The sequence below is a fragment of the Lacerta agilis genome, chromosome 8 (assembly GCF_009819535.1).
Source record: "Lacerta agilis isolate rLacAgi1 chromosome 8, rLacAgi1.pri, whole genome shotgun sequence".
Classification (NCBI taxonomy): domain Eukaryota; kingdom Metazoa; phylum Chordata; class Lepidosauria; order Squamata; family Lacertidae; genus Lacerta; species Lacerta agilis.
Genome location: NC_046319.1, coordinates 73,612,377 through 73,630,566, shown reverse-complemented (window position 1 = coordinate 73,630,566; position 18,190 = coordinate 73,612,377). Strand labels below are relative to the sequence as shown.

The following is an 18,190-nucleotide window of genomic DNA, read 5'->3' as shown; positions in this document are numbered from 1 at the left end:
GGGGGAAAGACCCCTCGGCCCCCAGGAATTGGTTCCTACACACCTTCCGCTGCTTTTGCTCCTGGCTAAGATTCCCGCGCCGTGTTTACCTTGCAAAAAGGAAGGAGCGCCAGGGGTTAACAACAACAGCGACATCGCGAAGCTGCCTTTTCTTACTTTTTGGTGTTTGTTCTTTTGCAGGGACGGGCCCCGGGAGGATGGGTCTTGACTGGACTCGATTATTGCGGGTTCTCTCTTGCAGACGAGCTGGCAGGCCGGCTGGCAGGAAGAGAGAGAGAGCCTTGCTCGGAGTTCCCAGCGGAGACGGCAGGAGTAGCTCAAGCCTCGTCTTCGGGGGTAAGAGCAAGAACTCGGGGATTGCAAGACGCTTCTGTGGCTCGAAAGCTCTTGCAGCGCCCCAGCTGCCCTTCCTGGAAACTGGGAAGTCGTGGCGACCAACCAGCTTCTTCTACTGCCCTGGCGACGCTACAAAATAGGCGAGGAACGAAAGCGAAAGTGCCCGGGCTGCGCACCATTTTCTTGGAAAGGCGCGCGATTCTGGGAAACCAGCAAACAGGAGGTGGAATTAAGCCATGGGTGCGCGGCTCGGAGAGGCGGCCCAGTTCCCTGATGACACTAAATATAGCTCAAAGTCCTTAACAGAGAGCACGAATCTCTGAGAAAGGACTTTCCCAAAGTCCACGGAAGCGATACACGTCGGGCAGCTGCTCTCAGCACAGAGGGAATCACACTCAGTGTCCATATAACCCCAATCTGCCACAGCATATGGCCCACTTTGTAGTTACTACCCTACAGGGGTCGGTGCCAACTTGGATAAAATATTGGAGGCCAAGGTAAGCCCCGCTCCACATAATCGATCAAATGGCATGGTGTTCACATACCATTTGAACTTTTGTTGGGGTGGAGCTGGACCCCTCAAAAAATTTTTTTTTGGGGGGGCAAATGGACCTCGCCCCTAGGAGTTTGCTCCTATGCTAAACTCCTCAGATCCACTGTTCGACCTAAACCCCTGGCATTAGGGGGCTGGAAAACAGGGAGGAAGGAGATCGTTTGCTACCTGCTGTGGGTCCTGACTTCCCCCAGACAGTACCAAATACAGTACAGTAGCAGATAAGGGGGGAACTAGAAAACGAGGGGAAACACACAAACTCAAAATAAAGGAGGTCTTTAAGCGGAGGCTTGACAGCCATCTGTCAGGAATGCTTTGATGGTGAGGGAGAAAGGTTGTTTTCTGCTGCTCCAGAGAAGCCGCTACGGCACTAGGTCGGTCTGACTCGGTACAAAGCAGCAACCTCCTAATCTCTGCCACTTAAGAGGTTGGATGGCCCCCTGTCAGGAATGCTTTAGTTGAGACTGCGGCATTGCAGGAGGAGGTTGGACTAGATGACCCGCGGGATCTCTTCCACCTCTGCAATTCTGTGACCCCAATAAAAGCAGTCAACTGCGGGAATGGTGAATTCCCGGGATCGCTTGCCTTTCCGAGAAAGGCAGCCCGCGAGCTTTCGCTTTCACTCTCCCCAATATTTCAATCTGCAGCCAAGTCACGTGGAAGCTGGTTTATATTTTGCAGGCACGCGTCAGTTTTTCGGCGAAGGGTAATCTGGTGGGTGCAATTTTTGAGCAATTTATCTGCCCCGCAACCGAGACGAGACAAGAGGCGGGCTTGGGGAATCGCTCTCTCTCTCTGAAGACCCAAGGCAAGCGGGGAGCGCTTTGCAAACCACCCGGGAGAATTTCGAACTGGGAAGGGGGAGAGCGAAACATCGTAGCTTCGGATTCCTTGCCGCTCCTCTCTTTTTGCCAGGTAAACGCGGCGCTGGCATGTGGGCGCCCGTAGCCAAAGCTGGCGAGGCTGGGAATCCCAGCGGGGAAGTGGTTGGCAAGGGAAGGGCTAAGCGTTTCCTCGGGTGCAAATCGCCCCAGCCCTTTGCAATGGAGCCTGAGGGAGGGGGATGAATGCGCGACTTTACTCCTTTTTGCTAATACTGTATTAATGCTTACACGTACGGTATCTCTTGCAACGCCCCCACCCCATGTTTTCTCGGCAGTAACTCCCGCGTCTCCTGCGTTGCTTACCTTCAGGTAAGTGTATGGGGTTCACTTTCCGAGCTCTGAATAAACTTTAATCGAGTTAAATTGTGTTTCACGTTTCATTCACTAGAAAGTAGTTATAAACTGATAAACTTCTATTAAAAATATCTTTTTAAAGTGGTGTTGCACTGTTGATTTGCCAGTATGATTCACAAATCGAACTGATTGTGGGGTGGAAGGAATCTGGGCCCCCACTATTATAGATAAACTTTCCTTTAAAAAAAATATTTTAAAAAATCCTTCCAGCAGCACCTTAGAGACCAAGTAAGTTTGTTCTTGGTATTAGCTTTCATGTGCATGCATACTTCTTCAGACAGATACACTGAAACAGAAGTCACCAGACCCTTCTATATAGTGAGAAAGTGGGGAGGGGTATTACTCAGAAAGGGTGGTGGGAATGGGTGATTGGCTGATAGGTGTGGAAAACCTGTTGACGACTGTTAACGACTGCAATTGGTCTTACAGGAAAAAGCAAGGGGTGAGATGGCTAAAGATAGCTTTGTCATGTATAATGAGATAAGAATCCAATGTCTTTGTTCAGACCAGGTCTCTCCATGGTTTTAAGTTTGGTAATGAGTTGCAGTTCAGCAACTTCTCTTTCCAATCTATTTCTGAAATAGAAATAGTAAAACAGCTACTTTGAGATCTTGTATAGAATGTCCTGGGAGACCGAAGTCCTTTTAAAGAAAGTTTTGTGTTGTTATTTAGAGAGGTATCCCCAGCTCTGTAAAGATTGCGAAGCACCTTTGCCGTTTTCGGGTGTGATATTGTAACAGTGATTAGATTGAAAGAATGCTGTAGTGTGCTTTATTATCTAAATATTGAAAAGGATTATATTATATACTGCCTAATGCAAAAATAGGCTTCTAAGCAATTGACAAAATATACAAAACCACCAGGTACAAAAACATGAAAATAGAAAAATCATAATAGGAGTGGTGCTGCCATAAAACTGCAAACACTTCTGCAAAGCTAAGCAGGGTCTGGTATGGTTTCAAATTGGATGGGGTACGGCATATTGAGATTCCTACATTGCAGGGGTTTGGACTAGAGATGACCTTTGGGGTCCCTTTCACTTCTATGATTTTATGAATAATTATATTTATATCCCACCTTTTCCCCAAAACGAGGACTTGAGGCAGCTCACAAAAATTAAAACACAGAAAGCTAAAAACACATAAAAACAGTTAAAAGGTAATTAAGCTGATGTTGTTGTGAAATATTAGATATTAAAACTAATATTAGATATTGTTGATTGTGGGAAATTAACTGACGCGATGAACAGGATGATGTGAAGGGAAGGCCGCCACGAGGCATTCTCGGGGGGCTCCTTTTATTGAAAACTCATAGCTAGGTTAAACATTAACATACAGAGAGAACTCCAAAGACCAAATAAGGAATGGTGTGCCTTCTAATACCAAATATGGAAAGCTGCTCCTTTGGTTACACCCACATGACATCTTCATTGTGTACGTGCTCTCCTCTCACTTACTCACCCCCTCCCGCTGAACACCTCATGATCCCCAAGTACTTTCCCACCTATTCCTTTGTTCTCCTGCTCTGCCTAAACATGTGTTTCCCAACTTGGTGCCCACAGAGCCAAATGGTATGCCAAATGAGGCTCTGTAGGTTGATTAATTAAGTGTGGTATGACAACACTGTATATTAATTATTCTATCTTGATATAAAGGCGGGGCATGCCAGCGCCTGGCTAAACTATAATTCCCACAAGCTATAATGGAATTATGCTTGTCCTATGCTTGCCTACTCAGAAGCAAGTCCCATTCAGTTCAATGGGACTTCTAGATAAGTTGATACAGGATTTCACAGGATTCAATCCCACAGACATGCTTAATTGGGGCTGAGGAGCTCAATCCTCTACGCACTTTGGAGTAAGAACCGCTGAATTTAATGGATCAGACTCCTAAATATATATGCATATATATATATGCATAATTAACCAAGTAATCTGGAGACTGAGAGGCAGGGTTTGAACTCTCTAACCCCTACACTAGCTGTCCACAGAAAGTTATTTACAAACTCAACCATTTATTTGGAAACCTGAAAGTTTAATTTAACTGGGAAGTTTAACTGGGACTGACTGAGTTCTTTGGGACGTCTTTCTCTCGCTTTCCTTCTCCCTCCCTCTTCCTTCCTTCCTTCCTTCCTTCCTTCCCTCCCTCTCGCTTTCCTTCTTCCTCCCTGAGAGATCCCTGCCCGCTCCAGCTTCCACGCAAGTAGGAGTTGGGATCAGGGCTGCTCCAATAGGCAGCATGAAGCCTCCCATCACAGCACTGGGGTCAGGGAAGGTGGAGGCAGCCCAGAAGCTGCATCTTAGAGCCCCTGTACCACCACCATAGGACGCGGGTGGCGCTGTGGGTTAAACCACAGAGCCTAGGGCTTGCCGATCAGAAGATCAGCGGTTCTAATCCCCACGACTGGGTGAGCTCCCATTGCTCGGTCCCAGCTCCTGCCCACCTAGCAGTTTGAAAGCACGTCAAGTGCAAGTAGATAAATAGGTACCACTCCGGTGGGAAGGTAAGCGGCGTTTCCATGCGCTGCTCTGGTTTGCCAGTAGCGGCTTAGCCATGCTGGCCACATGACCCAGAAGCGGCTCCCTTGGCCAGTAATGTGAGATGAGCACTGCACCCCCAGAGTCGGACACAACTGGACCTGATGGTCAGGGGTCCCTTTACCACCATCATATGGGAACTTCCCATTGCATTGGCCACCTCCACCTTCTCCCTCCTTCCCCTTCCCCCTCTCTCTTTTATGATCTTTCTGTAACACCTGGACGTTCAAGAAGGGGAGGGTATGGGTGCATGTGCATGTTTTTGTGGGAATGTTGAGGGATGTGGGAGAGGATATATTGTTTTAGATATCCTATCCCAACTTGCGTTTACAAGCTCGATAATATCAGCAGAGCTAACATTCCCTTTTTACTTCATATGCGCAGCAGATAGTTTGCACAGACTCGCTAGAGTCATTAAAAATATTGTCCTGGTGTCTTCCCTTTTTTATCCCTCTTTCAATAAGACACTTCACAGTGTTTGGTAAAGTGTATAACGTTTACTTACAAGTAATCATCTAGTCACACAAGGATCCTAGAGGCAGGCTTAAAAGTTACTAAATAATATACATATGGTGACTTTCTCCTTTTGAGAGAAAGTCCCTCTTTTTACTTTTGGCCTAGTGCCAACGGTGCATTTTAATAATGCTGCTTTTAAACTGTCTTAGAGATCAACACGACAACTGACCAGCGACATGGAGACTCGGCATATACTACAGTTGGAAGCTCCCAACTGTAGAGTTCATTCCCAACTGTAGAGTTCCATATAAGGAAGTTGGGTTTGACTGCCCCTGTCCTTTTACATCCCACAGTTTTTGGGTTTTTTGCATTGCACAGAGCACACTTCTCCGGTTCCCCCCCAAATCAGACTTCAGGATTTCGGTTTATTATTTCATTACATGATCGATGCCCTCCTTCCTCCTCCCCCAGCTGCTGCTACTGCTGCTGCAGCAGCAAACACATTCCTTTCCAAGCCCCCTCCCCTCACCATGCCTTTTTCCTCTTTATTAATCATCATCTTGCACTTTACAAGAGCTCAGCTGCTGCCCATTTTGCAAACATGCCCTTGCACTTTCTCCTGCTTTCGTCCCCCTCTCCCCCCCCTCTCCCAAACCCTGACACACACCCTCCTCTCTCCTTTCCCCCCACCACAGAGGGAGGAAAGGAGAGAGGAGGGTGTGTGTCAGGGTTTGGGAGAGGATGCACACTGGGGAGAGGGACAGGGGGCGGGGAAGAGAGAGATTATTTGCAAAGCACAAGTTCCCCAAGAGCGCCAAAAGAGGGAACAGCTCAACTTTGCTCCTGAAAAGCTCCTGCTGGAAAATTCCCACACAGGAAAAAAGTGTGTGTGGGGGGGGGGGGGAGAAAACAGAAAAAGGGAAAGTGCGGGGAAAATAATGCCCCCCCAATGGGTGGCCGGAGCTTTGCTCCACCCTGGTGCAATTTAGGTTTGCCACTGTCTCAGCCTGGTGTCCTTCAAAGCTCAAGTAGAGACATCCCTGCCCTTAGGCAACAGACAGGCTGGCATGAACCCTCTGGATAGGCCAGGCCTGAGACAAACAACAATGGCAGCCTGGCGTCAGCAGAGACTTGGTACCAAGGCAAGAGGTCCTTTGGAGGCCTCCTGCTGCATCAGGGCCTCCCTCTGCTGTGCCAACAGAGGGTCAGTGGCGGCGGCAGCAGGCTGTGGCATAATGAACTCTGTTTTCCTTTTGCAGACCCATCTTCTCTTGCACGATGGCCCCAGGGCAGGTCCACATGGCGGCTCCTGTTTGCCTAATTGAGAACATGCCGGACGGGAAGCTTGTGGTGAACCGGGAGGCTGCCGAGCTGCTTGCCGGGATCTGCCAGCCAGTGGTGGTGGTGGCCATTGTGGGGTTGTACCGCACCGGCAAGTCCTACCTCATGAACAGGCTTGCCGGCAAGAGAAAAGGTGACTGGCTTCATGAATACTCCCTGTTACTCAAGGGAAGGGCTGGAGTCTAGTAGCTTCGCATGAGGAGCAAGGCAGTGGTGTCTGGAACAGGGTATCAGAGCTCCTGGGTTTTCTGCCTAGCCTGGGGAGAAGCATGGAGGAAGAGGAGTAAATTAATATATATATAGAACCGGAGCGGATGGGAAGGGCTTTGGGGTAGAGGTCCCCACTGAGCAGGAAGCTACCTTAACATGGCAGGTAACACATGTTGCCATCTTAAGGGATATCCTAGGACTATTACCTAACTCCCCCACTGAAGAAACATCAGCGCAAGTGGCACTTTGTAGACTACATGGCACCAAAACGATTGGCCCCTCCTGTGAGTATATTGCAATATATATTTCAACAAGAGAGTACAGTTCAATAAGGAGAATCGGTGTGAGCAATGGACTCACTAGGTCCTGTGAGGTGTTATGTTTGTCCTCTGAGGATGTCTGGAACCCTGTGGCAGCTGGGCCTTGAGCCAAAGAGAGTTTGTCATCTGATCCTAGGTATCTTTACTCAGAAGTAAGTTCCACAGAGTTTAAAAACTGTGTGCCTTCAACCTTGGCACCCCTTGTTTTCTAGAGTGGTTGGGGCGACCCATTCAGATGGGCTGCGGGGATTCTTTGCTGGAGCCTCCCGCGTGTAGGACAGGGTCAACTACACACGGGATACCAGTTGCTGGGGATCTGCGGCCAGCGTCTCACGTGCGTCCTTGCACGGACGCCGGCCAAGCCTGCGAACGGGACGGCCGGTAATTAATTCACACCGCGCCGTTGTCCGCCAGGCTAAATCTGAAGGTGCGTGAGTAGTTCGGAAGGATGAGTGCCTCGTAAATGTACCTGCAAGCACTTGCGACCTCCTAAGTTGTTCCCTTAAATAATATACCCAAATAAAAGGTGGCCAAAACTACGACCAAGCAAGAGCGCTAGTAAACTACGAAAAATTAAATTAAGATGAAATAAAGATAGACAACCATTGTTTCTTTTGATGGCTTTGGCTGACCCGCATAGGCTATTACTTCTTTCTATGCCTCGACTGTTCTAAGACTATCTAAGCTAGCTGACTCTTTACCGCCAATTCTTCCGCAATGCTATAAGCTAACTAAACCTTTACCGCCAATTCTTTCGCAATGCTAAACTATACTAAAACTAAAGCTAGCTAAGCCTATACCGCCAAATCTTCCGCAAGCTAACCTCTCTACCTCCTGCATGCGCTTCTAACCCAACCAACCCGTTCCCAAAACCCTTCTACCTGAACGACTGTTCAATCCTGACTATCTGCCTAAAACGGGGAGCCGCAGCCTTTTATTGACAATGAACAAGCAACGTCATGATCAATACCTTTACCAATCAGAACACTGTTGCTGCCCTTGAAAAGGGCGGGGGAAGCAGATTAACTGTCCATTAACAAGTTTGAACCTTTGGAGCCAAAACTCTAGGTGGAGGGATCTCAGTGGCAAGACGCCCACTGAGTTCTACTTTCACTTTCGCTTTTACTCGGAAGTATACATTAAATAGTGCATATAATTAACATTCAACAGATACAAATAACTGCAAGTGCAAAGGCACCCACGGAGTGTATTCCCACAATGGGCGGCATAATAATAATGATAATCATCTGCTCCTCCTCCTCCCACAGGTTTCTGTCTGGGGACCACAGTGCAGGCGCTCACCAAAGGCATCTGGATGTGGTGTCTCCCGCATCCCTATAGGTCGGACCTCTCACTGGTGTTACTGGACACAGAAGGGTTGGGTGATGTGCAGAAGGTGAGGTGGGGGAGATGGCAACTCAGGTGGGGGCCACAGAAGCCCAACACATTCAAAAAAGCCCTGTGACAAAATGCGCTGGCCAAATATTGATACGGATTACCAATACTTCTGCCAACGGATTACCAATACTTCTGCCAGTTATATCCCTGTGTTACACATTTTGGAATGTTCCTGTAACCCAGAATTTGTTAGTAGGATAAAAGCAAGGGTGGGTATAGCTGGCCCCCCAAGTTGTCCCTGCCCCAAATATGCCATTTTTAAAGACGGCCGCACTCACTTTTATAATTTGGCCACACCTACTTTGACATGTGACTTCCAGAAGGTTGGCCACACACCAGTGTGGCGGCCCTTGAGGGAAAATGACAAAAGTTAGCTTCTTCTGCTGGAGGGGCCAAAATTTATTATGAAACTAAAGGGTTCTTGGTGCAGGTATTTGTGGTTTGCAAATGGGGCATCTATCATGCTTACCCAAGTGACAATTCATTGACACAAGGCTCTGAAAAACATTTTAAGTATGCTGCCACTCAAGGAAGTTTACAATGAACTATAATGCTTCACTGACAAATGAGAAACAAAATAAAAAATTCTTTCCAGTAGCACCTTAGAGACCAACTGAGTTTGTTCTTGGTATGAGCTTTTGTGTGCATGCACACTTCTTCAGAAAGCTCATACCAAGAACAAACTCATACCAAGAACAAACTCAGTTGGTCTCTAAGGTGCTACTGGAAAGAATTTTTTATTTTGTTTCGACTATGGCAGACCAACACGGCTACCCACCTGTAACTGACAAATGAGAGTTCTCTATGAAGGCATGGTATTTTAATATGCCATTGCGGTCATGTTTAATAATGCCCTGTAGGTGCTTTATATTTATAGTTTTCCTGAAATTGAAACATTTAATGTTTTGTATCAACAAAGGTTTCAGTTTCAGGCTTGTATCCAGCAATAATTGCTCTGGGTGTGCCAGGTCATATTTTTCCACTTGCCAGAGTTGTGCCACACAAGGCAATTTAGTCATCGCAAACACAAACAGCGATTCTGCATTCAACTGTGTGGGCTGCGTTTGCTTCGTCTTGAAATGATAAAAAATTTTCCCCTGAAATTTGTGGCCTTTATGGTAAGCAGTCTTGCATTTATTTAAGATAAGATTTCTTTATTGTCATTGTACAGTACAATGAAATTGGAAGCCATCCCATAAAAACAACACAGAACAGCTACACATACACATACATACATACCCATCACAACTCTCTAGTTACAGCATTTAAGATGGTTATAGCTCTTGGATAGAAACTATTTTTAATCTATTTGTTCTGGATTTAATTGTTCTATATCTCTTGCCCGAAGGCAGTGGCGCAAAAAGACTATATCCAGGATGAGATGGATCTTTTAAAATATTTTTCACTTTTTTAAGGCAACAGGAACTGTATAGTTCTTCCAAAGATTGGAGGGGATGACCAATAATATTTCCACCTGTGGTTATGACCTTCTGGAGCACCTTCTTCTCCATTACTGTACAACTGGAGAACCAAGCACAAATACAATATGTAAGAATGCTCTCTATGGAGCTGCGGTAAAAGGACACCAGCAGTTTCTCACTCAGATTGTTCTTCTTTAAAAGTCTGAGAAAATAAGTTCTCTGCTGGGCTTTCTTTACCAGAGCAGTGGTATTTGCACTCCAAGTCATACCCTGCTTGATAGTCACTCCTAAAAATTAGAATACAGTCACTCCTAAAAACTTGAATACAGGCTGTGTGAGAGGATGAGTGTCATGGATGTAAAAAAACCTAAACATACAACAAAAACATCTGTTTTCTGCTTGTGGGGTAGTTGCCAACAGTTAGGCAATATGCCTCTGCAAGGCTTCCAAGTGCAGTCTAAGATGCTGCAAGCAAGTTATGATCTGCATTCATTTCCAAGAATTCCTTAACCTGGTGCAACAGGAGCAGCGGAAAAGCAACAACACAAACCTCGAAGCAGCTATCTTTGCACATGTAGCTCCCAGTGGAAAGAGCTGCAGCTGGCAATGGGGCATTGGGATCTGGGGTGATGGAGTCTTGGGATGTCCTAGAAAGGCCTGTTTCTGTTTCAGGGAAACACACAGAACGACTCGTGGATTTTTGCCCTGGCCATTCTGCTCAGCAGCACCCTGGTGTACAACAGCATAGGCATCATTGACCAAAATGCCCTGGAGAACCTGCAGTATCCTTTGGGGGCATCAGAAAGCCCAGCTGGGCTTGCACGCTTGGCCTGGAGGTTCTAGGAGGAGGCAGTTGTAGGTTGTCCCCCTAGGCTTTTCACTCCATGGGAGACAAATCTCTTGATGCAGAAGCAGGTGGAATGAACTCTCCTGGTCTGAGACTCTGCTGATGCTAAGACTGGTCTGCATAATGCTGAGGAACTACGGGGTGGTACAGGAGGAAACGCAGAGGGGATGTAGCCGATGGAAGAGGCAGGCAGTCTCCCAGGATTGGAAGGTGGGTGAGGAGCTCATTGGGACACATTGTGAGGGGTGAGGATCAGTGATCACGGCCACAAACTGGGACCCTCCAGAGACATGTTTTACAGATATTGGCGGGGGGCAGGCAGGAACTCCAGAAGGCATAAAATCAGGAATAGGCCTTAAGGTGTAAAAACGAGAGAGGTCAACCCCTTGCCACAAAACCCTTTCCAAATTACAATTGTGATATGTGGTCTGTCTGTAGTGTAAATCTCTCTGCTCCAAAGCCCTATCATTATTGCCAGCTAGCCCACAACTGCAGGTTCAAACAGACCCATCGTTAGGCTGAATTCAGGTCCAACTCCCCAAACTAGCCCTGGAATTATTTTCCTTAGCACTCCCCAGTTATGCCACTGAGCAGAAAAAAGATTCGAGCAAAAGCTGTAGGTGTCTTCCTTGGGTTTCACTCCATGGGAGACGGATCTCTTGATGCAGAAGCAAGTGGAATGAACTCTTCTGGTCTGTTTCGGAACAGATAGAGCCATAGAATTGTAGAGTTGGAAGGGACCCTGATGATCATCTAAGCCAACCCCCCTGCAATGCAGGAATATATATAGCTGAACCTGCAACCTTGCCGTTATCAGCACCACACACTGACCAACTGAGCTGCTCAGGAACTGGGTGAAGGGCAAAGAAACAGAGAGAGACAAAGCTGATGGGCAGGATAAGCAACCCCCAAGGATTAGGCGCTGGGTGAGGAGCTCATTGAGACACAGTGTTAGAGTTGGGAACCCCCGGGGGCATGTCTTACTGAGAGATAGGTGGAAGGAGTAGGTGAGCTAGGAATCCTCGAAGGGGTGGATTCAGGAATTGACCTAAAGGTGTATAATAAGAGCTGTCAGCAGGGCATAAGGCCGCAATGTTAAAATAAGTCCCTTGCCACGAACCTCTCCCCAAATCACAACTGCAAGAGGTGGTCAGTCTGTAGCGCAGAAAATCTCGCTGCACCTGCTTGGAGGTCATCTCATTCTCCAGCCTCTACTGCATCTACAGACAGGTCCAGCCAGTGCATGATTTGGCTGAAGTTCATATTGCAAAGCCCCAGACCAGCCCTGGAATTGTTTTCCTTAGCACTCCCCAGCTATGTCACTGAGCTGACAAAAAAGATTAAAGCAAAAGCTTCCTCCGGGGAAGATACAGAGGAGGAGAACTCTGCCAAATTTATCCGTTTCTTCCCAGACTTCATCTGGGCGTTGCGGGATTTCACACTACAGCTGGAGATAGATGGACACCCCATCACTGAGGACGGGTACCTGGAGGAAGCCCTGAGATTGCAGGAAGGTACAATAACTGTGAAAAGATAAGGCAACATCTGAGATGGGGAGGGAAAGCTGTGGCTTGTTAACAGCCTGGAGGACACTGTTAATTTGGAGGCATACAACTGATGTAAAGAATAAGGGCCTAAAATTCAGGTGAGTGCAAATGAACAGTCCTGTACCCATTGAGGGCCAAATGGGTTTAACAAGTGTCCCCATGCTACTTGCCTGATGGAGCACACATATGGGTACATTCACAACAATGCATCAAAACTGCATACTACCAAGTGTACCAGGTTGCTTGTGCATTTGGACTGGGCCTCCTGAAACCCCTCTGACCTAGACGCCTTGCCCAATAATCTCACATATACATGTGTGAGCTGTATGTACAGGTACATGCTCAAAAGCATCATTTATACCATCACATTTGCAGTGCTGAGACAGAGAGCAATATCCTAACTCGGCTTACAATAAACTTGAATGTGTACAGGTAACAAAATAAGTTTTCCCCACTGGGGAGATGAATGGCACGTTTTCTTTTTAATTTGACAATATTAACAAATCGTCTTGTGTGTTCACACTTCTTCCCTAGGTGACACTCAGCAAATCCAGAAGTTCAACATGCCCAAGTCATGTATCCGCAAATTCTTTCCGTCACGGAAATGTTTCACGTTTGACCGTCCAGCTAACGGGAAAAAATTGCATAAGCTAGAGCATCTGGAAGAAGATGATTTGGAGGAGGGTTTCTTGGAGCCGGTGGGTCGTTTCTGCCAACACATCTGGGAGACATCACGACTCAAGACAGTTCCAGGAGGCCAAGTTGTGACAGGGAGAAGTAAGGAACGCTTTTGCAAGTTTGTAGGTTGGGACAGGTGGCAGTTGGAAACCATTGCAATAGGAGCCATTTCACTCTCTTCCGTTGTCTCTCGAGACAGGTGAATGCCAACCAATAAAAACTAATAATTGGCCATTGTAAAGAACACCTTGGAGCTCTCCAGGTGTTGAAAGTACACCTAACACACCTTAGTGCTGGTCATTGACCTCTGTTGCACTTGGGACTTGAGATGTAGATACTTTTGCCTGGTGTAGTTCTGATGATACTACAGTCGTACCTTGGTTTTTGAATGCCTTGTGACTCGAAAGTTTTGGCTCCTGAACACCGCAAACCCAGAAATGAGTATTCCGGTTTGCAAACTTTTTTTGTAAGCCGAACATCTGACGTGGCTTCCACGGCTTCCGATTGAGTGCAGGAAGCTCCTGCAGGCAACTGGAAGCTGCGCCTTGGTTTTCGAACATTTTCAGAAGTCAAATGGACTTCCGGAATGGATTCCGTTTGAGAACCAAGGTATGACTGTAATAACAAGTCTCAAACTGGGAACTTCATTGGTGGAGCCTTTTCCCCTCTGTCAGCAGAGCAGCTTGTGGATGTTGCGATGTCTGCTGCATAGCAGTGCCACCATTCTAGATGGCTTAGGGTGAAGGGTGTTACTCAAACCAGCCCATTAGGGATCAGGTGACATCAGAAACCAATAGAGTCCCACTTGGCTGTAGAAAATGGTTGGTTCTGCCCTGACTCATCAGTTGTAGCAGGTGCAGACTAAGGACTTGCCCAATGCAGGGCAAAATATAGATTTGCACATGCTGTCTCCCCATTAATCTAGGAGTGTTCACATGACATACAGGTGAAACTTGAAAAATTAGAATATTGTGGAAAAGTCCATTTATGTAAGCAATGGTTTTCGTTAGCTACTGGAGTTTAATATATGAGATAGACTCATGGCATGGAAAGCGAGATATGTCAAGCCTTTTCTTGTTATAATTGTGATGATTATGGCGCACAGCTGATGAAAACCCCAAAGTTGAGATTGTGAATTTGGGGTTTTCATCAGCTGTATGCCATTATCATCACAATTATAACAAATAAAGGCTTGACATATCTTGCTTTGCATGTCATGAGTCTATCTCATATATTACAGTAGTTTCACCTTTTAAGTTGAATTACTGAAAGAAATGAACCTTTCCACGGTATTCTAATTTTTCGAGTTTCACCTGTATTCTCTTGTCTCAGTGCTCCCCTTGTCTCCCCCTTTCCCTTCTTTAAAATACAAGTTTTTTTTTTAACCTGGCCATTTCATAATTTCCAAGGATCAACCGTGCACTGCATTTAAAAGTGGAAATGTCCAGGACAACAAGTGCCCCTACATTAATGGGGAGGCAGGTAAGTGCAAATCCACATTTTGCTCCGGTGTGGCCAAGCTCTCAGTTGCATGTAAACAGCTCACCTGATTGCTGAGTTGTGGGAGAGAGCAAGGGAGGGAGGCAAACAAGAGTAACTAGGAGGATGTATGTGTTGGATTTTTATCAAGATCCCTCCCTGCTTTTCCAGCCAAGTGCTATCTACATGTATTCAAGTTATTTCCTGCAGCCACGAGGGACAGAATCTTGCTTTTGTAAATAGAAAACGGGTGGCTACTATGCCTTTTTTTATTGCGTGCAAGATAACTGTTTTCTGCTCTCGATTGGTGAATCTGCAGCTACAGCAGAATACTTGATGCAGACAAACAACTCAAGGGTGTATGGGGCCTGAAATTACACTATCAGTGCAAGGAGGTTACTTCTGTGGCTTCACTGATCCTTCCCTCTTCAGTGCTTGAGAAGTTATTGAAGATCTACGTCGATGCTATCAACAGCGGGGATGTGCCATGCTTGGAGAACGCAGTGCTGGCCCTGTCTGAGATTGAGAACGCAGCTGCTGTGCACGAGGCCATTTCCTGTTACGAAGAGCTGATGGGGAAGCAGTTGGTGTTGCCCACAGACACTGTGGATGAGCTGCTGGCTGTGCATGCCGAGTGCGAGAAGGAAGCCAATGCTGTCTTCATGGCCCGTGCCTTTGGCATCATGCAGGTTAAAAAATTCCAGGAGGATCTTGAGGTATATGTGGTTTCATTTGTGCCTCATCAATTGTCTCTTGACAGTGTGTCTGGAAACAGAAATTAGGGTCATTTTAAAAATGTTCCTTCCCTGTTCCTCAGTCTTTTTCACGGGCCCGAAAAAAGACCTCAAGAATGCCGAAATGTAGACAAATGTAGGTCCTCTGCCCCCACAAATGCACCCCATCTGTATCATACATTTGAAGCAGCTTCATATCACTTTAAACAGTCATGGCTTCTCCCTAAGAATTCTGGGCGCTGTAGTTTTTTCAGCCACTCTGGAAACTGTAGCTGTCTGATGGAGAATAGCGATATCCTAACCAGGGCTGGTCGAGACATTTTGGCACTTGAGGCAAACCACAAAATGGGGCCCCCACCTCCTGAAGATCTACATCAGGAACAAGGGGGGTGGGGAGAATAAAGATCTGCATCAGGCTCTGCAGCCCCTGTGGATTTTGCCATCTGAGGTGGTTGCCTCACCTTGCCTCACAGGCCGGCCGGCCGGCCGGCTGGCCCTCTCCTAACAATTCTCCAAGCCAGCTGCAGCTCCCCAAATTCATGGGAGTCCTATAGCACTTTAAATGTGCAGTGCAGATAGGGTCATGGAACCAGAAACGTTCTCTGTGGTCAGAGAGGAAACCCACAAGGCAGAGAATGTAATTAAAAACTGAACTTTGGAGAAGGGCTGGAGCACCAGAATACAGCACCTGCTTTGCATGCAAAAGGTCCCAGCTTCATTCCCCTGCATCTCTAGGCATTTGTGATATGAAAAAAAATCACACTTAGTAAAGCTTATTTAGACAAAATCCTGTTGCATAGCTATAGATGTCATGGCTAGCAGGGACTTCCATAGCTTACTTATTTATTGGGTTTATATGCCGCCATTCCTTCCAAGGTGGTTTAAAACATTAAAGCAAATAAAAAAGGTAAAGGTAAAGGACCCCTGACAGTTAAGTCCAGTCGCAGACAACTCTGGGGTTGCGGCGCTCATCTCGCTTTACAGGCCGAGGGAGCCAGTGTTTGTCCATAGGCAGTTTTTCCAGGTCATATGGCCAGCATAACTAAGCCGCTTCTGGCACAACAGAACACCGAAACCAGAGCAGCGCACGGAAACGCTGTTTACCTTCCTGCCGGAGCGGTACCTATTTATCTACTTGCACTTTTGGGCATGCTTTTGAACTGCTAGGTTGGCAGGAGCTGAGACCGAGCAACGGGAGCTCACCCTGTCGCAGGGATTCGAACTGCCAACCTTCTGATCGGCAAGCCCAAGATGCTCAGTGGTTTAGACCACAGTGCCACCTGTATTATATTAAAAGAAGACTGACAAGAGTCCTCTCATGCCAACTGGGAGCTGATGGTATGTGCACTTCCTAGCCTGGACTCCTTCACTTCTGCCTGAAACTTACATGGTTTTCTCAGTCTCTTTGTCCAAAATGGAGACCATTGCATGTTGTCCCCAGGCAGCGACAGACATTGAAATGCAGGCCAAGTTGACCTCAACTCATTTACTTACGTAGCCTAGAGAATGCCACATTAAGCTAGCAGCAAGTGGCACACTTTCCAGATATGTGCATCTCCCAATAGACAGGTGGCTGAAAATGGCAAGGAGGCCTGGTTCTGAACTTGAGGAAAGATGTGCTTGGACAAATAATAAAACTGATGTCCAGCACAACCAGTCCCCATTCGACTGAGAGTGGGAAGGTGGGGACGGACTGAAATCTGTGCTGTTAATTGTTTGTGGCTTTAGTATGCCTTTCCCATTGCAACAGGGTGCAGAATGGGGCAAGTTTCTTTCTTTTTTTAAAAGAATATAGCTCCATATAGTCAAAGAATGGGGCAAGTTTCCCCCTCGTTATTAACACACCATCTTTCCCGTGGTTTTGTTTTTGCTTTGTTCCGGCAGCTTCAGCTGAAGCAGAAAAAGGAAGAATTATTCGAGAGAAACAAACAGGTGTCCTTTGACCGCTGCAATGATGTGCTGGTGGAGCTTTACCAGAAGCTGGAAGATGGAGTCCACATGGGAATTTATTCTGCTCCCGGTGGCTACCAGTGTTATCTGAAGAAATGGAACGAAATGGTGGAGGAATACTGTTCAGTACCCCAGAAAGGAATTCAGGTAGGTCCACTACTTGGAAGTACCGGAGCCAACATTCCTCAGCATCCAAAGATTCTGCATTCCGGTGCTGATGGAGGGTAGACCAGAGGACTGTAGACCAGAGGTGAGGAGCCTCAGGCCAACTGTGACCATCCAGCCTTCTCCTCCTGGTCCTCTGGGCTCTCCCCTGGCTACAGATCCTTAGCCATGCCCCCTATGCCCAGGTTGCAGCCCTCACTAGCCTTATGTGAGGGACCCTTCGTTTCCCACCAAGAGCCCTCACAACCGTTAAACGTTTCCCCTGACTGAGTCTCTCCCTAGGGTTCACCGACGACTAAAATGAATCCCCAAATTGATGATATGAGAGAAGTCCTCGGGGTACCTCTGTGCTTCACGTTCTTAAAGTGGAACTCCTGCCACCTTGGGATCTCCCGCCCTCTGGGTTCCCAAACTGCTGCAGCTTGCCTTTCCTTCTGGCAACTGCGTGGCACCTTTGGCTTCCCTGCCCAGTCCTCTGTGTGTTAGGGAAATAAGCCACCCGTCCCCTTTCTTTCTCAGGAAACCTCTAGTGCTTTCCCCCTCAACCACACCTCTCGAGGTACTGACGCACTGCCAGAGTCCATGAACGTTAAACAAACAAAATATGTTTATTGAGGTAACATTAATATCAAGGAAGTTAAGGTAGAATGCGGTTACAATGTTTTTTTCTATTTGGTACATAAGCTTGGTTACAACATGAAAATGGGATAAAAACTTTCCTTTCCTAACCTAAGCCTAACCTCCAACCCTCTCACCCTCACTCCCTGACCCACAACAACCGCCCAACTGCCATTCTCTCCCTTTTAAAAGGTAGAAAAGACCCACCTCTGCGATTGTGCTGCCAGTCATCTTAGAGTGGGTGTTAACTCTTCGAGTGCTGGGCACCTGCTCACACCCAGGCACAGGGTTGGTCCGTTACACCTTACTTGAGGGTTTCTGCCTTGCTGGAATGTGCCCCTGAACTTCCATAATGTGTCTTGC

The 18,190-nt window shown here is 47.0% G+C and overlaps 1 protein-coding gene across 1 annotated transcript in view; it reads left to right on the top strand.

Moving 5' to 3' along the window:
* The first annotated feature begins 6,370 nt into the window (after window positions 1-6,370).
* Window positions 6,371-18,190, top strand: part of LOC117052037 (guanylate-binding protein 1-like) — a 29,966-nt gene continuing 18,146 nt past the window's right edge. The window contains exons 1-7 of the mRNA XM_033158764.1: window positions 6,371-6,593; window positions 8,259-8,386; window positions 10,482-10,591; window positions 11,971-12,170; window positions 12,738-12,980; window positions 14,793-15,076; window positions 16,979-17,191. Of these exons, the coding sequence (XP_033014655.1) occupies window positions 6,398-6,593; window positions 8,259-8,386; window positions 10,482-10,591; window positions 11,971-12,170; window positions 12,738-12,980; window positions 14,793-15,076; window positions 16,979-17,191 (1,374 nt within the window). The 5' untranslated portion in view covers window positions 6,371-6,397. The remainder of the gene's footprint in view (window positions 6,594-8,258; window positions 8,387-10,481; window positions 10,592-11,970; window positions 12,171-12,737; window positions 12,981-14,792; window positions 15,077-16,978; window positions 17,192-18,190) is intronic.